This window comes from Lepisosteus platostomus, chromosome 9 (assembly GCF_059453375.1).
Source record: "Lepisosteus platostomus isolate fLepPlt1 chromosome 9, fLepPlt1.hap1, whole genome shotgun sequence".
Classification (NCBI taxonomy): domain Eukaryota; kingdom Metazoa; phylum Chordata; class Actinopteri; order Semionotiformes; family Lepisosteidae; genus Lepisosteus; species Lepisosteus platostomus.
The window spans coordinates 10,408,516-10,429,202 of NC_142619.1; the positions used below are offsets into that span (position 1 = coordinate 10,408,516).

The window sequence follows — 20,687 nt, forward strand, 5'->3', positions numbered from 1 at the left end:
TGCAGTCATTGCAGTCTGAAGTAGCAATTAATATCTGTTATACTGTATAAAAACATAACCTGCTCTGTGCATTCAAATACAAAAATAAAACTTAATATGTACAGTAAACAGATAATTCATTTGAAAGTAGCAAGATTGCAAAAGTACCGAAACACTTGCTATTGCAAAAGTAAATTCATTAGGTGCACAAAATTACCTTAATGTGCCACAAAATTAGAAATAGCCTCTGTCTGTTTGCAGTAATATTGGTTCACATGGCTCCATACAGTACCTTTGTCACTGTTCTTTAATCAGGTAGTGAATTTCAAGCAAAGATTGAACTGTGAAAGCTAAGGAAATTTCAAAACAACTCAGGGAATAGAGCTGTTTTAATTAACTTTTTTTTCAAAGCAATTACTTTGAAAAAGCTACAGATCATGAGTGAAAGAAAGCCTGCATGGTTGAATAGAAAGACAGAAACCATTACTGAAAATATCATCTCAAATCCTGCATGGTGTTTCTAGCAAAGGATTTAAGTGACTATATACACTGTATATACGGTAACTGTATATTGTAAACAATTTGTTTAAGGGTCAGATGACACAAAATGGGAACATTGTAATCTGAATGCAAAACAACAATCTAGTGCAAATAACACAGTTCATCATCCAGTTAATACAATCCCTACTATCCACCATTGAATAAAATATAAAATATATAAAGTATTAAATAATAGTCACCCAACGGTCATTATTATTTTACACTGTAGTTCTGCTTTCTCATCAACAGTGACTGTGAGAGGGATCGGATTATGGTGCAGAAATGAGCAGATGTTAGTCAGAGCCCTGCTATAATATTTTGAATTAATTATTTGAATAAAACCACTTCACGACATTCAAACATATATATCAGTTTATATAACGGACTTAAGACCATATGGCATCGAAAATGATCAAACAAGCTCAAAAACAGCTGAAACTGGACACACAGAGCGAGGCTAAAGGGAATGCAGATGAAGAGGGAGTAAGTCTGAAGTGACAGCAAGAGGACTCTGTGAAAGAGGACTTTCCTGAAAGGTCTGATAGCATCTTAAACGCTATCCAAGGAATTCAAGGGGAGCTGAAAATTCACACTACACAGATAACTGAAGCATAGGAATGAATTAGCACCAACGAGGATGACATCAGTGCTCTGCAAAGTCAGGCAGAATAGCTGGACGAGACTGTTAAGGCACTAACTGTAAAGGTGGATGATTTGGAAAATCTTTGTTGCGGATCAAACCTGCGACTTGTAGGCCTACCAGAAAAGAAAGAGGGTAAAGACGTGTGCTTTTCTACAAAAGTGGCTCCCTGAGGTGCTGGGCTACGGTGTCTTTTCTGTCCCTCTGGTCATTTCTGAGGGCACATAGAATTGGCCGAATCAACGAAGACCTGTCAAGATCCTTCCCAAGGGTTGTTATAATAAAATGTTTTAACTACAGTGACAAGCAAGAGACAAAGGGACAATAATGGTTGGAAATCAACGAATAATGTTCTTCCCGGACATTTCAGCAGAGCTTCATCAAAAATTGATGAGGTTTGATGCGGCAAAGAAGGAACTTTGGGCTCTCGATATCCCTGGTCTCATATAAGGAATCATCTACCCTGCAATATTTTGTGTGACATACAGTACAAAAAAAATGTAGCACCTTTGTTAGCCCGTCAGAGGCACAGAAATTCGTTCAGAAGTTAAAAAATGAAAATCGGGAAGTGACAGATGAGGGATGAGTATGACTTTGCAGTTTCTTTTATAGCCTTAATGCATTTTATTGTATAGTGCTTAGCTACTGAAAGAAAGGTTCTTTGCTGATCTTAGTTCAAGTCAAACTGACTACAGTATTTGCTTTCTTGTTAAATTTATAATGGTGTATACTTTAAAATTCTTTGTGTTCTGTGTAATGTTCAAGAACTGGTGTTGAACTGGTTTTCATTAAGATATTGCACCAAATTATTGATCTGTTTCATGTAGTGATTTTTTAGTAAATCTGATTTATAGGGGCTCAGCCCAGACTTTTAAAACAGTCTAGAGCTGTTCCTTAAGAACAAGGACCAGACAGGCTCCATAGCCAGGTCTTTCTGGAAAGGGAATGGGTAGGGTGGAATCGTCGCAAAGCTTAATTGGGGAAGTATTATTTTTTTTCTATGTTCCAATGTTTTTTTGTTTGGTTGTGTTTTTCTTTCTATGGGTGTTTGCAAGGTTTATTTCTTCGTTCTAAATCTAAATACATCTTAAAATGTAGGATTACTATTATCGGCAGTGAGCGTAGCACAGATGGTACAATTCTTATAATAAATTATTTATGTTGCTGCAATGGCGGTACCTTTTGAAATACAGTTTACATCATGGAATGTTAGAGGCTTAAATAAACTTACTAAGTTAAAGCAAGTTATGAATAGAATAAGACTATTAAAATCTAAAATAGTTTTTCTCCAGGAAAGCCATTTAATGTCTGAGGACATAGAGTACGCAAGAGATGGCCAGGACAGGTGTTTATTGCTTCATGTAACTCTCAGGCAAGAGGAGTCATTACTCTTGTACACAAATCAATTCCTCTACAAGTAAAAGATACAATATGTGACCGCTTAGGGAGGTATGTCATTATCCAGTGTGAGCTGCTTTCTGTTAAACTTAATCTAGTAAACATTTATGGAACAAATGATGATGATCCCAACTTTTACAGAAAATTATTCCTGATACTGGCCTCACTGCCAGGTCATTTTATCATAGATTTTAACTGTACCCTCTGCCCTGAAAAAGAGGTTGACTGGTATCGACACGTCTCATCAGCAAGCAAAGAAAGAGCTACATCACTGTATAGAAGATTTTAACCTATTGGACATTTGGAGATTTAGAAACCCTGAACTCAAGGCTTTCTCTTGTTATTCAGACACTTAAAAAACTTTTTCTCGAATAGACTATTTCTTGATATCTGAAGATTTATTACCTAAAATTTCAAAATGCTGGTATGACAGCATAATTATTTCAGACCATGCATGTGTTTCATTTAACTTTCTATGTCCAAGCTCTCTCAAAGGACCTTCTAGGTGGCGTTTTCAAACAACATGGTTGAAAGATCTGGACTTTTTAAAATTTCTGAAAGCACAAATAGATTTTTTTTCTGAGGTAAATACAACTCAAACTTCAGCTTGTGTGAGATGGGGAGCATTTAAAGCTTTTCTTAGAGGTCAAATGATTGGCTATACGAGTTCTAAATTTAAAGCCTCCCAGCTTGAAATGAAAAGATTAGAGAACAGAGTAAAAGAACTAGAAGGCAAGATATTTTCAAATAGCTCCTTTGAGTTTGTTTCTGAATTGAATAAAGTAAAACCCTCTATAATGAATTATCAATGAATCAGGCAGCAAAAGGTTTACTGCGACTGAAACAAAGTTATTATGAACAGGGAGAAAGAGCTGGCAAATTATTGGCTTGGCACATCAAACAGATACAATCAGATGGAGCAATAAGTGCCATTCATTCTAATGACAGAAATCTTACAGCTGAACCAACAGAGATAAATAATGCATTTAAATGTTATTAAGAGACTATATACTGTAGTTCAGAATATTCAGAGGCCTGCCAGCCCCAGCAGTCAAACGTTTTAGATACTCTGGAGTTTCCTTATCTAGAGGAGGATTTAGTTGCATATTTAGAGGATAACTTAAAGGTTGATGAACTGTCTGAAGCTGTTGTCAATATGAATGGAGGAAAGAAATCAGGGTCCGATGGCATCCCTATAGAAATCTATAAAATATTTAAAAGTTAACTAATTCAGCCGCTTATAGACATATAAGTACCAAGAGTCATATAAAAATGGAACTCAACCTCCTTTATTAAATCGTACATAAATTGCACTGTTAATAAAACCCGGAAAATTACCATTAGAACGGGGTTCATACAGACCCATTTCACTGATCAATAATGACACAAAGATTTTGTGTAAAGTTTTGGCAAAAAGACTAGGGAATCTTTTGCCTCAATTAGTTCATAGTGATCAAAATTGATTTGTTAAGGATAGACAAGCATTCCACAATATTAGAAGGGTACTCAACATTGTATGATAAAAGAAAGGGGTGCCTGACAATGCAATATTATCATTAGACGCAGATAAAGCATTTGATCAGATCGAGCATCAGTACCTGTTTGAGGTTCTATCCAGAATGGGGATAGGAAAAGGGTTTCTCAAATGGATTAAAGTAATTTATGCTAACCAATCCGCTGAAATTCTAACCAATGGTTTGATATCTACAACTTTTAATCTCAGCAGAGGAACATGACAAAGATGTTCCTTGTCGTTGTTGCTGTTTACACTAGCCATTGAACCATTGGCCATGGCATTAATGGTATAAATATAGGTAATGTAGAACATCGGATAGCATTACACGCTTATGACATAATTTTATTTCTTACAAATTTAAATCATTCAATACCCTCTCTTTTAGATCTGATTAAAACATAAAAACACTGTTCCAGTGGTGTTGTACAATGGCTGACCCTGTGCTCGGACCCTAAGCTTCTCTGTCTGTGTGTCTGTGTCTCTTGGAGAGCAAGCTGGGGTATGTGAAAAGACAAATTCCTAATGCAAGAAATTGTATATGGCTAATAAAGTGATCTTATTTTATAAGGTTACCCCAGAAGTCAACATATAATCCCAAAAAATTAAAATCAGGTGGACCAAAATGCCCATATCATTGATTGGGAGAATCAATATAATAAAAATGTCAGTTTTACCTAAAGTTTCTGTATCTTTTCCAGTCAATCCCTCTTCACCCACCTCCTTCCTTTTTTAATTTATTGAAGAAAGCATTAAAAAATTTTATTTGGAATAATAAACATCCTAGACTCAGTTTGTCTTTACTGTATTTACCATATGAGAGTGGAGCGCTACAATTACCGAATCTAAAATGGTACTACTGGGCAGCACAGATCCAGGCTGCTACGTTTTATCTTAACACAGATTCACCACCTGCTTGGATGCTGATTGAATCTCAATCAATAGCTAAGATCCCACTGAATCGATATCTTTTTTTATCTGATAGTAAGAACTTGAAAAACACAAAAAATCCTTTTCTTAAAAATACATTATCTGTTTGGCACGAAACCCTTTCATATCTAGGGGAGGCTTCACAGATATCTCAGTTTACTCCTATTTTTGGTAATGAAGATTTTTGTCCTAGGAAGTCTGATCCAGGATTTAAATTATGGTCAAATCTAGGTATTAGGCAGGTATCAGATATTTATAAAGATGGGTATAACATGAATTTTGAGGATCTTAGAAACACTTACAGTATTCCAAAAACCCAGTTTTTTAAGTATCTACAACTGAGAAGTTATATCCTCTCAAAGCAGAATCACTCATTAGACCAACCTCCGTTGTCCACCTTAGAGAATTATGCCTTAAAATACTCAAAAGGAAGGGGACAGGTTTCATTGGTGTACAGGGTTCTAGTTGAAAAATCGAAAGAGTCGTTTGATTGTAGGCTTCAATCTTGGAAGACAGATATACAAGAAGACATATCTGAAGAAGAGTGGAGGGAAACTTGTTTAAAAGCTCAGACTAAGACTGTTAATACTAGCTTAAAACTCTAACAGTATAAGTGGATAGGAAAATTACATAAACTTCATCAATTCAATCCTAATATTCCTGACTTCTGTATTAAATGGAAAGATAACAAAGGCACATTATTTCACTGCATGTGGGAATGTCTGAAAGTTCAGGGTTTTTGGAAGCAGCCATTGCATGTAGTTTCACAGATTATTGGTATGAAATTGCCTCCTAACCCTTAATTATGCTTTCTTAATATATATCCAGAACAGCTTAGGATAACTAAAAAGGAGTGTTCATTGGTAACCATCTGCCTTTTGGAAGCAAAACGAGTGATAGCCTATTTTTGGAGACAGGAAGAAAGTCCTTGTGTGTCACATTGGTTGAAGGGGATGACTTCATGCCTTGCATTGGAAAAGATTACTTATCTCCTTAAATCAAAAATGAGAGAATTCAGAGAGATATGGGATTCATTTCTAAACTTTCTAGAGAATCATAGGGGTAACATCTAGAGATAAGGTGAGTAAAGGCTTAAATTAGGGGAACTACTTTATGAAAAGTAATACATTTAAGATATATATACAACATGTATCTATGTTAAAAAACGAACACCTATGTAACTTGTGTTTTGAATCACTGCCATTGTATAAGCTATTTGTAAATATGCAAACTGTCTGGATGTTTTATCACATTCTTCCTTTTTATTGTTGTTTTCCTTTTTGTTGTTGTTTGTACATTGTTCATATTTCTCATTTCATATTTAATATGGAAAAACCAATAAAGATATTGTTTAAAAAAAAACAGTGACTGTGAAGCTTGTAAAAACTGATGTGAATAGATGGAGAGAAGTACTAGTTTTTCTTAGAAGTTAGCTTGTTTTAGACCTCAAAATCTTCCAGAAAGACAATAATCCAAAGCACAAAGCCAAACAATATACATACAAACTATACTATAATGGCTTCAGGTATATGTTTTCCTAATGTTTAACAGTCTAGCTTGTAGGTTTTATAGTCTATTATAACAGTCTATTATAACTAAATCACATTTAAATTTTCAGACACAAGTAAATATGCATTTACTATTGGGAACTAAACATCAAACATGCATTTGTAACAATAATTGTTGAGAATTGTGACTAATGAGGTTATACTTAACAATCCATTGCCTAGTCCTTGATGAGTTTAAACTTCATGCTTGTAAAAGCTGGCTGGGTTTCCATAGCAGGTTCTTGGTGCTGGGGGTCCCAATACAGGAGAGAGAGAGTGCTTTTCTGACATTGCCTAGCACTTACATTGGCCTCAGGCAGCTTTGTTAAAGTAGCACTCTACTGGCTTTGGTCTTTAAAACTGGCTGTACACAGTTTGCTTTCTTGAGGTTCTTGTGACAAAAGACAAAAGGGAAACTCAGTTTATTCCTTGCTATAGCTTTATTCAGAAAATTCTGGATGTCAACAAAAAGAAAGAGTAAAACGGTCTAATTTCATTAATCAGGGCAAATAATAGTGGATTTGAATAATAATAAACAAACACAAGATTTCTTCTGTTTCAGAGAGTATATGTTCTGTTCTAAATGACTCACTCTCTTGGCCTGGTGTGTTGGAGAAATGTTCAAATGTTTGTAGTCATCTGGTCATAAAAGTCAGTTGGCCAGTTTAGGGAGAGATCTTCAGATTAATGAGTTAACTGGAGAACATGACTTGTTTATATGGGGCGACATCACCGGTTGGTAATTGGCCAAGATACTATCAAGTTTGGTTCTGGTACCTACCCAACAGATCAATTATTGGTGGATCCTCCCCTGGGTGACTGGAATGTTGGTGGACCCACTTGCACTATACATCCTTACATTGTTCAGCTACTTGGTCAAGGCACAGAAATATTTAATAACACTTAATTCTAAGTGAAATAATAGACCTTGTCCCTACAACATGCAATAAAGCCTATGTAAGTGTTTAGCATACAAAATATATTAAATATTTTTTGCTGTTTTACATTAATGTAAAACATATAATACATATGAAATCCATAGGTCATATCATTCCTTGTTAGCACAAATGCCTAATTTAAGGATTATAAAGTTAAAAGGAGGGTGAAAAAAATCACAATATAACCTAGAACAAAAGTTAATAACATAAAGATTCAAATTAATTATTTATTTGACTTATTTAATTTAAATTTAGTTTTAAATGTATTCTTTTTGTTGTCCACCTTTTAAACATTTGTTTTTATCTGCTCAGTTAACTGATTGTTCTATAATTATACCAAACATTTCCCAATTCTAATGCAGTAGGTTTCCCAAAATAACATACAGTAAGTATGGTTTTGTCCATTGCTTTTACCACCTTATCGTGTAACCATGCAATATTTTCTCTGCTATTTCCCCAGAATGCAGAACCATCAGCAGTGGATGATAGGAGCTCTGGTGGTGGCTCTTTTGGTTCTCACAGCAATGGCAGGAGACATTGGCAAAGCAGAGAAACAAGGTGAAGTTGATTTATTTACCAACACAAGATGCAAAGAGTCTTAACTAGTATGAAGAACTACTAAATATTGAACCTTAAAGTAGAAGCCTCGATGCAAAACAGCACTCACAGTTCCGAAAGAAAATATGTACAGTCCTCACCCCAGTTATGCCCAGTATTATCAGTGTCATAGTACAGAGATGATGTGGTTAGCAAATAGTTAATGAAAAGGCAGAAAAATAATGTTACTAGCAAAACATATACTGTATTAATATCTGGAGACACAGATGAGACTGATACTAAACTAGTAGTTTATAACAAATGGTAAATGTACTGTATGTCTGTAATTCTAAATTAATTCAAGTAGGTGGCTCATCGGCATGCTTCAGGTCACCTGAAGAAGGCTCCACAGCCAAAACGTTGTGTTCCTTTTTTTCTCTTTTCAGCATGGAATAAACCTTTACTTGTTCCTTTGAATTCTACTTCTACTTTGTATATACTGTTTCCCTTTCTATTGTTCTTTAATTTTAACAGAAAACATTTTCTCCTTTTAACTGAATTGTATCTTTACACCTTAAAAATACAGAGTTCAAATATTTTTGGAAGGGAACTTATTTCTATATAAATATTTTGATATATTCTTCTTGAGAATGGAGTTAATGGAGTTAGTTTTTCCAATTAGTCTAATAAGAATATAAGCTAAGACAACCTAACCAGAGAAACTGATTCAACAGTTGATTTAATAGGAGGGAATGAAAGACTATCCAAGAACTCTGTCTTTCTACATACTTTACCTTCTTAAGCTAAAGTATTTTATAAGGTGGACATACTTGAACTGGAATGGAAGAATCGCTGGACACAAGGGCTACTATGTAATCTATACTGTGTTATATACTGTAGGAACTTGTGATACAAAACTAAGTGAAAACTGAGACAGACTCCTGTCTGTCTTTTAAGGGGAAGCAGAAACAACAGATTTACTCCATTTATTATTTGGGATAAATCCCAAACTGATATTCAAATGTTATGCACAGTTCCACGTGCAATATCAGTTAATTTATCATGACCAGAGGAGTACAGCAATAAACTTAATCTTTTTTCTTAACATCTGAGGTTAAGAAAAATAAATGTAATCATTCTAACAATTGGCACTTTACCTGTGAAAAATACTGTATGAAACATGACCTAGAGCTACAGCATAGAAGAGACTCTGAATACTTTTCTTAAACAGAAAAAGATTGATCTCCATATGTACTGTATACACAGGGAAGAAGGAGAGGAAGTCAGACTGTGGAGAGTGGCAGTGGAGTGTCTGTGTGGCCAACGTTGGGGATTGTGGTCTTGGGACAAGAGAGGGAACCAGGACAGGAAATGACTGTAAGCAGACTATCAAAACTCAGAAGTGCAAGATTCCTTGTAACTGGAAAAAACAGTTTGGGGGTAAGTTTTTTTCATTAAGTCTTTATGCTTCTGATCCAATGTCAGTCTTAATGATAGGAACATTGCCTTGCAGAAGTATTCAGAACCCTTGGATGCCATTACCGCTGCAGATAGGTTTGGGTCTCTACAGACTTTGCACTCTTTGGTGCAATGTTTGCCCATTTTCTTGGCAGATTCTCAATAGAATATAAGGCAGGATTTTGACTGAATTACTCAATGACATCCATTGTCTTATTATTAAGCCACTCCAGTGTAGCTTTGGCGTTATGCTATGGATCATTGTTCTTCTGAAAGTTTTATTGAATTTTATTCATATAATATTTATTAGAAGTTTGCTACTTCTGTTCTAATCAGTCTTGAGAAGCAAAATAGGATGGATAATGTTGACTGAGTGATGTACTCTGGGTTGTTTGCACTAGACAGCATATTTTGCATTTAGAACACAATTCCTATTTTACAATTCTGTATTGCTGACCTTAAAAATATAGTCACATGTATGCAACATTATTTAAATGCTATGCTAGAAACTTCATGCAGAATTTGAGATAGGTTTTTTTCAGTAATGGCTTCCTTTTTGCCACTTTGCATACAAGTAAGGTTTGACTCACAAACATTATCTTCCCTCTCAGTCATTCCACTCTGTAGCTTTTATAAAGTAGCTGCTGCCCTCACAGTGTCATCCCTAACTGTTTTCTCCTTGTATGGTTGCTCAGTTGGGAGGGACAACTTGATGTAGGCAGTTTCTGATGTAGTGCAATACACCTTTCAGTTATTACTAATTGACTTCACCATTCTCAAAGGAATATCAGTATTTTTGAAATGTTTATACCCTTATTCTGGTCTATGCTCTTCTGCAGCTGTGTTTTCTGCATGCTGTATTTTTTGCAGCTGAGTTGTTTTGAAAGATTCTTGGTCTTCATGGTTGAATCTACTACCTGACTGAAGAACCACACAGAAGCAGATGTATTTATTCTGAAGTCATGTGAACCCCTTTTATTGCTCACAGAGGCCACTGAACTAATTTTGTGGCTCATTAAATTAATTTTATGCACCTAAATTAATTTAGGTTTGCCACAGTAAATGGTAATTGAATGCTTATGAGATCACAACTTTTCTATTTTTCTTCCATATGAATTATGCATTTACTTCTTACTTTTTGTTTTGAATGTGTGGAGTATGTTTTGCATATGAAAGCAAATACTGTACATACTTAATACAGTATGTCCATATACCCCAATATTCCAATGAATTTTCACAATTGAGTTTAAAAATTTGTAATTTTTTCATTACATTAACACTATAATGCTCAGGTTTTAGAGTAATAAAATATCATCATGCCTCTCCAATGTGTAACACCAGATTTATATCATTTAGACAGGCCAAGAAGGGTATACTAGTCTTACAGTTTGTTAAAACGGCTGGCAGCCACATGGGAAGGCAATCGTGCAACCCTTTCACCTAAAGTATGCTTAGTGCTAACTATAGGGCTAGCTCTGCAGGTTGGAGTGTGCAACACTAAACCCAGGATGCCTTTACTTGTGCCATGGTGGCGGAGCATTCATGCACATTAATTGCCCTTTATGTGGGGTCTCTATAACATTTATATTGCAAAACAGAATACAACTGCTCTGGGAATGTCTGTTCAGAGGCAGAAACTGAACCTACTATGCTGTTACTAATTCACTTTTGCAGTGCTAATCTGGTTCGTAACCCACTTTACCTACCCATTTTTCTCTATTGTCAATAACATAATGGGGTACCTTCCTCCTGAACGGGTGGATCAATTTGCTTTGCCCATCTGAGAGCTAAATAATTTCCCAGGTCATCAAACTACACTTTTCTTGTCACTTGTTTCAGAATAACTTGTTTGCTATATAACCATGCTGGTTGATGAATGAGCATTGTTCTACCTGTATCTACTTTGATGCCAACACTTAGCCTGCTCACTAACTGCAGGGGAATACCATTGCAGGGCAAACTGGCACTTATTTTCTCTCTATTTTTTTTTTACGTTGGGCCCAAGGGTCTTGACAGTTTAAGTACAAGGGCATCTCAAAATGACAGTTTCTCTCTTCCAATAGATTTGATAGGCTAGAGCAGGGTGAGAGCTTGTAAAATTTTCCATGCAGTGCTGATACCTGTCACTGTCAATATTAATAATTTTTAGACAAAGTTGTGATCATTCCTACAGGTGTTCAACAGTTAATGACTTGCACTTCTATTGCCATTGGAGTAATATGTTTATGGTTGTTTAATTCTTAATGAGAAATGTCAGGAGCAAGAAGAAAATATATTAATCAAAATATTAATTTTGATTAATTTTAATACTAATATACTGTACCAAAATTCTATACTAACTTTATATGCTAACTTCTGCATTACATGCCTTCAAAATTAGGCTCTTCTTCAAAATGCCTCTATCTTCTTAAGGTGAATGTAGATTAAAAACCATTTTTGAATGTCAGTTTAACATGTTCCTCTACCAATTTCTCAAAAAGTAGAATATACTGGTACACATGTAGTGCATACAAACTGTGTGGACTGATTGCACAAAGATCCTCTAGAAAACAATGAAGAGTTAATTTCTGGATCTGTACAGTACTTAATTTTACTCCTTAAATAAGTCATACATAGAAGAAGCCAAAACTAGGCTGATAGAACTTAAGAGACAAATAGAAAAAAAAAACTTTCTTGGAGAAGTTACTAAAATTCCAAACAACATACAGTATATTCTTTGTGATGGCATACATGTTTTTTGGTACTTTAAGAAGGAGACCTTTGAGAACTTGTAATGCGTGGGCTATCTCTTCCCTTGGTATTCCAAGATTAAAGGGTTAGCTGGCTCCTTGGCAATTTGAAAATGAAGCAGATGTATTAGCTTGTGGGGACTGGGAAATTGAGATTTCAAATTAGCCCATGGGGCTGTAAGAATCAAGTGAGCGGCAAGGCTGTGTCCGCCGTTCCTGTGGAAACCAAACATCAGGAAGCAAGTAAGCATGACAGCAGCAAGGTGGAAATATGAATTACTAGGCAAATTAGATCAGCTGCAGAGAGGATTCATGTGAACTGGGATACAAGGTCTTTAAGTGTTATGAACTGAACTGTGGGTCACTAGCGCTGTGTAAAAAACAGAGCTATTCGCTCCAGTGAGGCACCGCATGTGCATTTAATAATCATGCTACTTTTCCTTCATTGCAAAATGGTTTATTGTTAAATATTGAAAATATGGAAAATAATAAAAATAAAAATGTATCCTTTGTCATTTTAAAGTATAACAAATGATCTATTCATTTACCAGGCAACATGAGTTTGCTTCAGAATGTCAGAAGACACTTGGAAGGGTATTATCCCAGAAACAAGGATTATGAAAACACTGAGAAAAAAACATTACTTTAAGATGACTATAGGAGTAAAAATCTCTTTCTTTAAACAAACCGAAGCATTTCAATTTGAAATAAAATGACAAACAGGATTCTCAAACTTTGTAGATCATATATTATATTTTAAAATACCAGAAAGCACCTCTTTGAACTTTCGTACTTCTGAAAGGGCCTCATTTTTGCCTACTCTTTTTAAATACTTCACTTGACATGTAAGGTAGTCTGCTGAAGAAAGACAATCTTAGTTAAGCCTTAATTTGATTCAACTACACATTCAGGAGTATCAGTCATTACAGTATCCTAGACTGTATTATATGGTATGTTACAGGATAGATTTGCTTCTCTGGTTAATATTTCTTTCACATCATTGTACAAACTACACTGTAGAAGACATACTTTTGTTATGTTATGCCTTATGGCTACCTCATAGAAAGAAGCTTTATATTCTGTCCTTCAATGAGTCAAAATTGTTTATATCCATGAAGTGATCTCAATACACTTGCCAGCACTTATTTAAAAACACTTAATGGATACTTGAATACTGGGCTGATTTCAAATCAGATAGGTGTAATTTCTGAAAGGTAAACTATAGTACTTTTTGCATCATTCTAACCAAGAAAGTGTTTGTCAATACAAGACCTCAAAATAAACTTTAAACAGGCCTCATTTTGTTTTGCTCATGTAGTGTGCTCTCTGAAGGCACCAGTTCTGTAGGGTTTGGGCATTTACTGGGACAATTATTAATTGTAGCAGTAAATCACAAAATTGATTCTTTTGATGGCTTTAGAATCCAACCATGCGATATAACTCAAACAACGCACACACAGGTACTTATACACGAGGATACATTTATTAATACATAAAATATGCATATAAACCTAACAGATCTTATCGAGAGGGTTATCAGAATACAAAAGGTATATATTCAGTCAGTTACAGAGAGTTACATATATCAAGAGGACATACGTTCAGTATATCATTCATTTAGACCGTTTCGTAAATGAACTTGGTTATAACTTCTACATTAGATACTCAAAACAAGTACATAACTCTTAAGAATTAAATTGATATCAACTGGTGGGGATAACAATTGAATTCTCGAGCAGTAATGCAGTGAAGTTGAATACTCATCCAATCTCTGGGGATTCAGATCTCCTGCGGGCTCTCTGGCTCCGTGCCAGGCTGTGCTGTGCGGCTTGCAACGGTGCGCTGCTGATGCTCACTGACCGGCTAGTTAGTGTTGGCTTTAACTAGCACAGTTTGTGCACAGGAGAAAAGATGACTGTGAATCCCAGAAGGTCAGGAAGAGGACCGGTTCGTTCCTGATGAAGAGCTAGTTCTGAATAGTGATTCAGCTGTCCACAGTTCCAACCTGTTCACGAGGCTTGCTGCTGATGCTAACCTCGGGTGGATCCTCTGGTTACTCTCTGGCAACCTCCGCTCTAGACTCTTAGAACAGAGGAAAGTTCTGGCACTCGGACACACTGGCCGTTCCGTGGTTGTCCGGGCTGAGTCTCAGGATGGTCAGGAGGCGCGCTGCGAGAATGTCCTGCCCTTGGGAGCCTTCTGCTCCTGGGCCGTCCTGCCCTGGAATTCTCCTTTGAATTCCCTTTAGAAAAGTCCACAGAATCCTCCTGGAGCTCTGTGTTGCCTGTTTTTACCTGGAGGAACTTCAGCTCGTTCATTGGCTGAAAGTTCCATGGGCATCAGAGTCCCACGTGGGTTACTCGGCCCTACCAGTCCCTGATTGGTTGATCAAGGTGAGATATGAGTCACTTACTCCTGACACTTAGGAATGCAGTCCAGATGTCCATCTGGCACTCCCTAGACAGATAGGCACCAGTGGACGACCATTGATCATGATAGCCAGGCTTAGCTAAGTGCATCCTCCTTTGGGAGCTGTCCCTTATCAAAAGAAAACATCTTTAAATCAGCCTGCATGAATAGTTTCTCTGTGGCTGCACCACAGAGATGAAGAGAGAGATGAGGCCTCATTTGGGAAAGCACAGCAACACTTAATTCTGTCTTATTAACAAGCATTGCCGCTACACTCATAAAACAAATGAGAACTTACTGTCTGAAAATTCACACTTTTCCTGCTTCTGGAGCAGGGATGATAAGAATCCCAGAGTAGCAGTTAACTGTTGTAGGTTATGTAAATGAAAGAGGAGAAATTGAAATATATTGCATTATTTCTTTTGGTGCTGCTAATAAAGAGAAATTTCCATAGCAGTGGACAATAAAGTATCCATGTAAGGATTCGAATATGAACATTACAAGCCTTACTTAACTCACTAACTAGCCTCAGCAATTCTGCCAAGTCTGACAAAAACAATAGGGAACTACAGTAGAAATTCCTAATACTCACCCACATGGGAATCACCCACCACCCACATACCAAACAAAATCCATGAAAACAACCTATAGACACCCACATCTCAATCACTACCTACTTAACTTGCTATCATTCAGCCCCTTTCTAAACACAGAAATGTACATTGTTGTATATCTGTATATGTATTCTGTACCAATGTCATAGAACTTATTTTTCCTGCCCCTGGCAGGTGAATGCAAGTATGACTTCCAGGCATGGGGGGATTGTGACATGTCCACTGGCAAGAAGAACCGTACGGGAGTCCTGAAAAGAGCCCTTCCAGATGCCACCTGTCCTGACACCGTCAGTGCCACAAAGCCCTGTGGCAAAATTGTCAAGACAAAACTACAAGGTGAGACACTAGGTATGAGGCAACTTAGTTTAGAACCAGGTTTATATTGCAAAAGGAACACTGGAAAGTACATTTTCAAGCAGTTTAGATTGGTTTCCTGCTTAAGCATCATTTAAGATTACAATTATTTTCAAGACTAAAATGAATGGGGACACAGTTACTGCAATTCAGTCCAATACAACAAATTAATTAATTACAACACATAATACAACCTTCTTTCAATTCATTTTTTCTTGGGTCACACATTATGTGATAGTGATATTTAAAACATAGATATTTCTTAAATTAACTTGACTCTTTTTTGCCATAACAGTGTGAAAAGTATTTTAATTACTTTTTTGACACCTGAGAATCATTAACTTTGGTAGACTAGTTTCCGAGGTAGTTGTGTAGATTATGGCAAGTAAATTAAAGTGAAAAGTCATAAATGTGAAATGATTTATAGTATTACAATGCTAGCAGAAAATGTCATAATCTAAATTTAATTTATTGGGTGGATGCAATTGTTTAATTTTCTTAGCTGTTTGAATTAAGAAATCCCTATGTTGATCCTTCAGAACAGTGATCTTTTCAGGCTTATGTAGCAGTTTTAGAGTCATTATTTTCATCTGAGATTCTCCAAGTTAAAACTGGCTTAAAAGCCATTTGAAGTAAATCCATTGTATTGCTAATGTAAGAAATCAAATATTTAAAAGCTGCATGCAGCATAATAAGCAGAGTCAAGTCTTCTCTGTACAAAATCTTTATAAAGGGCTCCTGTCCTCAGCTTGTAGTGTGTACAGTCTTCCTATAGGACATGCCAACTAACTACTCCAATTCTCTTAGATTTATGTTGCTGTTGTAGTCAACCAGACAACAATGCTCACAAATGACATTTTCTTGGATTAGAAGGTCAATCATCATACATCATGCGAAAGTTTGTTTTTGCTAAGTTTTGTTAATGAAACAATGTATCAAAAATATTATACAGCAAATAAATTAATGCTTGGCGAAGAATATGTGACATATTGTATATTAAGGAAACATTTAAACATGGTTGAGAATAAAAGTGTGAATTTGCAAGACCATCTTAAAAACAGTTAAGAGAATTTGGTAATTTACATTAAATCAATTAATAAGCCACATAGTCAGATTTAATACAGTATAACAGCCTAGGCAATTGTGAAGAATATAAAATATTTGCATTTTAAAATGTAACTATGCTAAGATATATGATTTATATTAATAAAAATCAACATAAACACGATGAGAACATACAAACAGCATCCAGATAGCATTCCAGGGCCAGAATTGAACAAAAAGGGCCCCAGCACTGTATGTCAGCAATAATAACCACTATGCCACCATTCTTGCCCATGTTTTGGTAAAATAAACCCATTTAAAAGGTTAAAAATGGCTTAGGTTTAAAGCTATTTAGCAGGTTTCTTTAATACATAGTTAATGAAAACTATTGTGACAGACCCTGCACCTTTCAATAGGAAGTCACAGAGATCAGTGCACTCAATGACCATCAAAGTGAAGTAACAGAATTTTTATAGTAATCTTTTTTCTAGGCTTAGCACAAAGGATTTTGCAGCATGCAAAATCATGCCCTTTGTATACAAAATGCACCACTTATTAAACCCAATGTGAGATCATACACTTTTTAACCTATCACTATTTGCCTAATAATCAAATAGACACCTACTGAGTCTATTTACAGAAATCAGAGGTTCTCCTGGTGGCACAGTAACTGCAATTGCAGTTATTTCTAGGGCTGGCCAGACAAAAACACTATTTTACTTTCTATCAGATAAAAGGATTCAAAAAGAATTCTTCATAACATAAAATACAGAATGCAAAAAAGACTTTCTGTCACCATGCTTGTTTTTAAAGAGAGCAGATTTTATCAAAATAATTTTACAAGTGAAATGGATATTAAACTGACTATACCATGATCCTTTTGCCTTTTACTTAGCAGAATAATTACAAAGAATATCTAAACCATGGCATGCTTCTTTTGCAGAGTAATTGCACTTTGTAGTAAATCAATAATTGCTTATGTTCAAATTAGCCAAAATTATCTTTGACATTTTACATGTGAAACCAAACTGTCAGAGCTACTGGAGCAAAGATAAAAATAAAATATTTGAGATTACGCTATTCACACACACTATATATACAGATGCAGCCATTCAAAACATGTGGGGTATTTCGCGGTATACCGCAGTGGGCGTGTCGCTTCAAAACACAGTATCACGTGGTGTATCGCGTCATTTGACATCATGCTGGAAAGTATCCGGAATCATTTTGTAAAACCGCCAGGACGAGCCAATAAAGCTTAACCTCTCATGTACAGCATTTGAGCTTTTAAATTTAAACTGTGTATTACAGCATGTTAATCATCAGTCATTAAAAAGTTGGTATATTTTATGAAAGCAAGATTGCTCAGTTGGACAAGAGTACACAACCTACCTTTATCATAAATATTTTAATTATGCAGAAATATTTTATGCATCAAAGCCTTTACCGAAGATATTACTAATAGTATTAATAATGAACGACTTTGGACAAGCTGTAAACTCAAAGTATTACGCTGGTCCACATTCTTTCTAACCGTCATTTTAAACGAAAATACTTTTATTTTTTTCTTTGACAAACACCACAACATTTCATTGATCTAACTAACGAGGACAGGACATTAGCTAGCCAATACGATAAAGGAATTACTTTTTTTGCTAATTTCTTTAGCACATTTGTACAAGCACTTTGAATCTGTCCAAGCCCTACTTTGTCAGGCATTTTCTTTTACTGTAACGGACAGAAAAACTCCCTTTGCTTTTAACAGAGCATTTCATAATTTCTAACTATGAAAATTATTTAAACTGCGACACTTATCATTCAACCAGAGCTCAAAATATCACAAGGATCCTCAAGAGCACAGCAAAGACTGTATTAAAAGATACTTGTATCAGATACATGAGAATCTAAGATTTTTTATCTACGCTTTCTTTTCCGTATACCAGATATTATGGTACCACTTCAGAAGGGTGTCGGCCAGTCAGATTCCAGGAATCGGTACTTTAAAGAAAAAATACACACCAGTATTCCATTTCTCAAAATTTAAAAGATCGTTTGCGCGGCCTAAGAGGGGGGGTCTACTCTCAGTGACAGCTGACAATCCTCCATACACCCAAGTGAAAAATTAATAATGCCAATGTAAACGTCGTATTTACAATTTGTTGATAATATAAATGTTAAGTTCTCTAAAGCTTTGTGATAGTTTACCCAGGCAGCAAAAGATCAGCTACACTGGGAAGATGCGACACCGAAGATATGATTAATAACCTTTTAAATCTGAAGGGAGATCTAAAGGGATCCCCCCCCACACACACACACAATAGAAGCAGGAAGCAGAAGCAGGGACAGTTGTCAGAAGGAAAGAAGGTGACTATTCATTGTTATTAAAAATGACTTAAATTCAATCATGTTGTGATATTTAGAAATATAAAAAGTCAATTGTCCATAATATTGCTATTCTATTTTTTCAAAGAAATGTTTGTTAAAAGAAAAGTTGCGGCGCCAGCTGGATTTGAACACACAACCTGTGGGTTATTAGTCTGGCACGTAGACCAGCAGGCTACTGGGGAAGTCACGTGAGGAAAGGTGAAACAGCCCTACACAGCCCTGTCGCAGTACACGAATATAATTATATCATTATTAATTTCTTTAGATATGCGATTCCATATTATATTAGCAGAAAAGCTTAAAACTACCACTTTTTTGCACACTATTTCACGTTAGTTAAAGACTTCGATGCTTAAAATGTTTAGAGAGAAATGGAATACTGTTGTGTATTTTGTCTTTAAAGTACCGAGACCAGCCATATTCTGTATGTTTATGTTCCAAAATTAATATCGTTTATGGCCTTCACACGCATTACAGTATGCTCCTATTCTTTTTATGCTGAGCTACTAAGATTTCCCTTCAGTGGTAAAATTCCATATAAATATTCAATACTAAAACGGGCACAGTAAAGACATTTAAATCTTTCTACGACCGACCAACGCACCACGAGTGCCCCTGTTGGTCAACCAATCACGTACCCCGGTATTTTGCGTCAACGCGTGTCACAATGCGCAAGGACGTAGCCAATTACCCGCGGTACGTGTCTGTACCGTGCATTTTGAATGGCTATATCTGTATACAGTACATACTGTACACAGTATATAAGCTTTCTTAGAAATCATTCAATGGCATATTTACACTGTTTTGTCCCTGTTACTCCATTAATCCACCATTGAATTTCACTGCATCACATTGCTGTGATACTATGTATATAGAGGTATACTGCTGTCACACATTGAATTAGATGCTTTATTTCTTACTTTTAAGTTTCTTTAAAGTTTCCTTAAGTTTTAAGTTTCCTGATGTAATTTCAGTACAATTTCTTTTGTTATATAAGTGAACTGTTTTAAGTGCCAAATATTTATGCTGCTAACCTCTCATGTACAGCATATATTATATATATTTATATTATATATATATTAAAACATAAAATCATGTTTTACCATGAAAACAATGATTGAGAAAATTAATATTCTTCCTTATTCATGTGATAAACCAGGCTAGTAGTTGTTGTTAATTCTGAGTAATCGATGAGGTTGCAGCTTGTGTCTGTTTTGACTACTTGTCTTGAAGATAGGTACAGTATTAGTTTGCATCCTGACTCTGCCTCTGACTCTGCAGTTGTGCTAACAATAAACAATAAACAACCAGGAACAAAAAAAAAACATTTAAATTATAACCTCTCACCACAAAATATATAGTTGTGCAGTACAGAATAAGACAGAGGTCAAGCAGAGATTAATCAGGCCAAGCTCCAGCCTGAAGGTATCAAGAAATTGTTGAATTACCCTGTTTCTAAAAGGGATGAAAACAGGGTGTAAAAGAGTGTTTTCTATGATAGTCTGACAAAGATGAGGAAGTTTAAGTTGAGGTTATGATTATTAACACTCTTCATTTCCTTCTGTGAATCAATATCACAGCAAACTGCATTTATTACTTTAAATGCACAACGCACAGCCTTGTTCCAAAATACAGTGCCATAACGTAGAATTATAAACATACTGAACATACT

At 35.7% G+C, this 20,687-nt stretch overlaps 1 protein-coding gene and 1 long non-coding RNA gene across 5 annotated transcripts in view; one reads left to right on the top strand and one right to left on the bottom strand.

The window, feature by feature from the left end:
* Positions 1–20,687, bottom strand: part of LOC148654540 (uncharacterized) — a 214,658-nt gene that overhangs the window by 104,316 nt on the left and 89,655 nt on the right. The gene's annotated exons all lie outside the window — the stretch shown is intronic.
* The window catches only part of ptn (pleiotrophin), a 98,042-nt gene that overhangs the window by 71,206 nt on the left and 6,149 nt on the right, over positions 1–20,687 (top strand). For all 4 annotated transcript variants that reach the window (XM_088646910.1, XM_088646911.1, XM_088646912.1 and 1 more), the window contains 3 exons: positions 7,946–8,043; positions 9,289–9,462; positions 15,407–15,568. In XM_088646910.1, the coding sequence (XP_088503036.1) occupies positions 7,947–8,043; positions 9,289–9,462; positions 15,407–15,568 (433 nt within the window). In that variant the 5' untranslated portion in view covers position 7,946. The remainder of the gene's footprint in view (positions 1–7,945; positions 8,044–9,288; positions 9,463–15,406; positions 15,569–20,687) is intronic.